The sequence below is a fragment of the Salmo salar genome, chromosome 15, assembly GCF_965601325.2.
Source record: "Salmo salar chromosome 15, fSalSal1, whole genome shotgun sequence".
NCBI lineage: Eukaryota > Metazoa > Chordata > Actinopteri > Salmoniformes > Salmonidae > Salmo > Salmo salar.
In genome coordinates, this window is record NC_138305.1 from 101,500,888 (window position 1) to 101,506,256 (window position 5,369).

The 5,369-nt window shown below is 38.8% G+C and overlaps 1 protein-coding gene across 1 annotated transcript; it reads right to left on the bottom strand.

The window, feature by feature from the left end:
* Window positions 1-1,749: 1,749 nt before the first annotated feature.
* Window positions 1,750-5,020, bottom strand: LOC106572706 (N-alpha-acetyltransferase 10). Its single transcript, XM_014147111.3, has 8 exons — window positions 4,797-5,020; window positions 4,311-4,409; window positions 4,051-4,109; window positions 3,921-3,966; window positions 3,610-3,725; window positions 3,265-3,309; window positions 2,858-2,942; window positions 1,750-2,592 (listed from the first exon to the last, which is right to left on the bottom strand). Exons 1-8 carry the CDS (start codon window positions 4,815-4,817, stop codon window positions 2,407-2,409), a joined length of 657 nt encoding a protein of 218 aa, XP_014002586.1. The 5' UTR covers window positions 4,818-5,020; the 3' UTR covers window positions 1,750-2,406.
* Between the last annotated feature and the right edge of the window lie 349 nt (window positions 5,021-5,369).

The following is a 5,369-nucleotide window of genomic DNA, read 5'->3' on the forward strand; positions in this document are numbered from 1 at the left end:
ACCAGCTCTGTCTGGAGGAATGGGGCAAAAATCACCCAACTTATTGTGGGAAGCTTGTGGAAGGCTACCTGAAACATTTGACCCAAGTTAAACAATTTAAAGGCAATCGTGTCAAATACCAATTGAGTGTATGTAAACTTCTGACCCACTGGGAATGTGATTAAATAAATAAAACCTGAAATAAATAATTCTCTCTACTATTATTCTAACATTTCACATTCTTAAAATAAAGTGGTGATCCTAACTGACCTAAGACAGGTATTTTTACAATAATTAAATGTCAGGAATTGTGAAAAACTGAGTTTAAATGTATTTGGCTCAGTGTATGTAAACTTCTGACTTCATCTGTATGTGTCTATGTATGAATATTTATGTATGCATATGTATGGGTATGTACGTGTATGTATATGGATATATATATATATTTACCAAAAAAAGATATGGGGGATTAGTAATGATGCAGACAATTACATTGATGGAAGCAACAATCTTTCTGCAATATTAAGCTGATCCACCCCCCCAAAAAATACATGTAAAATGTTTTTAAAAAATGGAACAAGTCATGACATTAATCAGAACAAGTCATGACAAAATAGTTAGATCATCTCACTGACAGAGCAAGTTCTCCACATATAACATAATATAATCCTGTTACTATGCAGGACTAGAGAGCAGTAGCTTGTTTGCTCTTGTAGCTAATGTTGTTTACCAGAAACATTGGTGTAGAATACTGTGAGTGAAGTGATAGTGTTGTCATGCCCTTGCAAGGTGTGATGAAGCTGGAGAAGTTGTGAAAACAGCACTGCTTCTGGCTAACAGAGATTTCCACTTTCTAAAAATATATTTCCATTCCTCTTTGCAATACCAGCAAACTCTCAAAAACTCTTGTCTCACTTCTAACTTCCCCTGTGTTTCCTTCCTCTTCATCTGAAGGACCTTAAATAACTGACTCTAAACATAAGTTAAGTGGCTTAACTGATCTATATCATAAAAGACTGAGTGATTTACTCAACTGGTGTTGAAAGCATGCATGTGAGCCCTATTGACACTGTAAATAAAATGCAAACTAATTTCATGAAGTTACTTGATAATTAAAGGCTTGCCTTGTATTCTGGAAAGTCCTTAGCTTTTGACTTTTTAATTGATGGTTTAGATAAATGTCAGAGTTTGTTTCTTCAACATTCTGGAGAAGTGCTTTCTTTTGTGTTTAATTCTGACACCGTAAGCTCTGCAAAATGAAACCACTTTATACTTAATGTGCTAACAATCAGTAAATGCATTTTACTGATCATTTATATATACTTCAATCATTTAAGAGAAAATAAAATGTTCAGTTTTAAATCTGGACGTCCTGCTAAAGACAGCATTATATGTACTTCAACACCTCTTAAAATGTGTGTGAGAAAGATAGCGCCACAAGGCAGGCTACATACACATGTGTGAAGGTGATAGATACAATAGGAACAAACCCAGAGCATCTCTGTCTGTCTGGTCAGTTCTACTGAAGAAAGAAACAGACCTGCATGCTTAAGTTTGTTCTGTGCAACACATGCTTCTCAGTCAAGTAAAATATGGACTTTGTCAGCTCTATTCATTACATTTCTACCAGCAGCAATCAAAATGTAAGACTCGTTTATAAGTGCTGGTTGCAAAAACGCAAAAGTGACCTATTGGTCACTGAGAATTTCTCAAAATATTTTGTTACATTTTACTGGCCATCTAGTACACAAAGAAATACACTACAAAATGTATTACTTAAAACTTTTATTTTGAAGAATACTTAACAGACCTGATTTAGACACATCCAAAAACACTGGTTATGTTTTCAAAATGTGTAGATTATGGGTGGGGTGGCCGACGGTGAAGTGCTAGTGACAACATCAAATATAATAAAAAAAACTTGTGGAACCAGTCGTGAATTTTAGCTCAAAATCCACTTTCATTCCAGTTCCAAAAACATTCCTTTCAACCAGTTCTCAATTCGCTTTGTTTGTCACTAATGACAACAGAGAAAGTTATGGGAAAAAAACTATTACTGTACGGTGTATGCTCTAAAGGTAAAATATATTACTGTACGGTGTAAAGTAAAATATATTACTGTGCAGTGTACACTGTAAAGATAAAATATATTACTGTAGGGTGTACACTGTAAAGGTAAAATATATTACTGTAGGGTGAACACAGTAATAGTAAAATATACTACTGTATGGTGTAAAGGTAAAATATGTTACTGTACGGTGTATGTTGTAAAGGTAAAATATACAAAGTAACTGAGGTGAATAGTTGAAGACAAACACTGGGTGAAGACTGAAGCCAAATCTGTTTTTTCCTATTTGGAAAGAGATAAAAAGTGTAGTAAGTAACTTTCATGGTGAAATTTAAAAATGGCTACTAAAGATGTCAGAGTCATTGTGAATCGGAGGATGAATCTTTGACGTCTGTGCTCTCTGTTGCTTCGCTAACTTCACTGAGCTCTTTGCTCTCTCCGCCACTGTCCCTCTCTCCCTCTTTCTCCTGGTCACCGAGTGTGGTCGTAGCCGTAAGGGTCTCCTGACCCAGTGCCTTCACTCCTGGCTTCCTCAACTGTGGGACCTATAGACAGAAACAGACACACTTGGTCAGAATGCAGCTTTGACCAGGTTCTGGATATCCACATATGTTCCCGCCGATGATAAAAAGAGACACTAATCTATGCTCCCATGTAGAGTATTGGTAAACAAAGACTGCAGTGTGTGGAGGTGTCTCTCTTAATGGTTTGGTGAAAGGTTGACCTTACCCTCACGGCAGAGAGGAGCCACTGTATACAAAACACTATCAAGCCATGCTGCTGGAAAGAAGGATAGGAGTTAAAACTCACCTCATCAGCCATATGAGCTAAGTCTCTCTTCATGGCATAGGCATCCTCCCCATCTGCATAGTACTTGGGCTCTATTTCACTAATCCTATGGAGATTAATGAAAATGATTAGTATGTGAGTGGGGAATAGGATAAACACATTACACATGGACATTGATCGTGATTGTAGCACTGCAAACAATCCTTGGTTAAAGAAGGGAAAAATAAATTAAATAAACAACGCCTGGATACATTTGAATTCTGCAGCAGAGACCATCATTTGGATGTATCAGTAGGGAATATGACTCCACAGTTCCCGAGACAACCTCACTTTGACTAGGAGGCTGACATGCAACGTCTACCTTCACAAAAGCACTTGCTTTAGGAGGGTTTGTTTAAACAAGTTAGGAGGAGCTCCATGTTACTTACTGGAATTTCAGTGTGTTGGAGTACAGGTGCAAGGCCGCTCGGTTACTGCAGTAGGAGAACATGAAATGGATGCAATTCAAGTGCTTTGTGAACCAAAAAACTACAGATAGAGATCAACAGGATAAAACCAGACAAGTCACATTAAGAATGGTCTGAAAAACAATGTCTCACTGTATTCAAATGATCTTTCGTCTATACTTCTCTAGACAACAGGAGAGTGATATGTATTTAGCATTCCATTACAACTACTAATCTGGAAATTCTTATCAAAGAGCAATATACAAATGACTAGAAATGGAACCATCTTATTGAAGTCCAACACAGACATCCAGCACACTGCACTACCTTTTCCGGACATGAAGTGAGACATATTTGGCGTTGAAGTTTTCAATCATAGCTCGGCTGGCTTGGTCCATCAGCTTCTGAGCCAGACCCAGACGTCTGTGAGAGCGCTTGACAGCCTGAGAGACAGACAGACACAATCCATACATTTGTTAACAATCCTTCCTGTCACTCAACAACCGCAACTAAACAACCTGACAAGTGCTGCAGATGAGAGGTCCCCTCCTCCTTCTCCAAGCTCCTCCATAGCCTACTGCCTATCCCATGTTGAAGCTATAAAGTACTACAATGAACAGTACAGAACCAAGACTCACCAGGGATGTGATGTGACCATGGGGGACATCATCTGGATCCTCCTCCCTATATGCCACACAAAGAGTGAGAGCTTGATAGACACTGACAAACAATGGCATGAGATAAGCTCTGTAGTTCAGGTATACTCACATTTTGGCCAAAACATATCCCACTATTTTGCCATTCTCATCCTCAGCGATGTAGGAGAGCTGAAAGATGAACAAAGAGGTGATGTTAGATGCACAGGCATCTATTAACAACTAGCTAGACCTAAATCAAATGTTTCTCATTCCTCTTGATGAGTTAGATTACTTTTTGCCTGATTGAATGCAAGAACAATGACTTGACTCAAGTGATATGAATGAAGTGGTGATGGAGATGTCTGATGATGAAGAGGATGCCATATTAACCTGTGGCCAGGACAGTCCATGGTAGAAGTAGTATTTCATCTGGTAGTTCTCTGGGAGACACAGCAGGTTGCAGTGCTGCATGTTCATAAGGTCCTCCGGCTGAGAAAACAGAACAAGACATGTCAATGGTTTGGACACTGATTGAAACAATGGCACTAATACACGTGAGAAAAGGTACAACCAGAGAGATGTCATGTCTGGACACTGATTCAATCCAAATGTCACTAACTTCACTAGCTAGCTAACGTAACTACACTTGAAGTTGAACTGGCTACTCTTGTTCACTGTGTATCCAGCTAGCTACCATAGTAGCAATCAATTTACGTAGTAGCTAAATAAGCTAGCAGCAGTTTGACTTGACAAGCAAACGTGGAGCTATCACAAAGCCTTGCATTGTTATTATTAGGGATGGGTGGCTAGGTAGCTAGCTAACGTTTGTTAGCAAGCTAATACAGTATTGCATGGTCGACTCGGCGGCTCACTTACCCTCGCGTTGCGAATATTCATGTTTTCTTCGACCGACACAATGTATAAATGAAATGTATAAATTATGGAACCAAAGTGTGTTATGAACTCCTAACGTTGTCTATATATTATGTTTCAGATATGTTAGCTAGCTAAATTGAAGGGGAAGCATGCGATAAACCGGAAGGGGTTCAGAGGTGAGTCCCGCCTCTAGTTGCGTGGGATTGGACTGGCTACAGCAGAAATAATGAAATAGAACCTCCAACACCCAATGTGGACAGGAAAGCATTTTGATGGACATATTTTACATTTTGGTAATTTAGCAGACGTTCTTATCCAGAGCGACTAACAGTAGTATCAGTGAAGGCACACTTGATTAGTTTGCCTGGTGCGCCGGGAAAGCAGTGAAAACTGTGTTACCTGGCACACGCGGGATGAGCTACCATATATCAAGTGCATCTATAGTCCACACAGTATTACGTTGATCTTTTTTTAATAGTAATTTAAGTCAACATGATTAGGCAACTTCTCAGTTCAATTCAAGTTCAGACAGTTTAGTCTATAAAGACTAGAGTTGGCAACAACAAAAAAATG

Bases quoted from the DNA above. Each gene is read 5' to 3' on its own strand.
- LOC106572706 (XM_014147111.3), bottom strand. From the start codon at position 4,817: ATGAATATTCGCAACGCGAGG. The intron at 3,726-3,920 runs GTGAGTCTTGGT...TCTGTCTCTCAG, and splicing joins ATGGTCACATCACATCCCTG to GCTGTCAAGCGCTCTCACAG. The intron at 2,593-2,857 runs GTGAGTTTTAAC...TTCTGTCTATAG, and splicing joins TAGCTCATATGGCTGATGAG to GTCCCACAGTTGAGGAAGCC.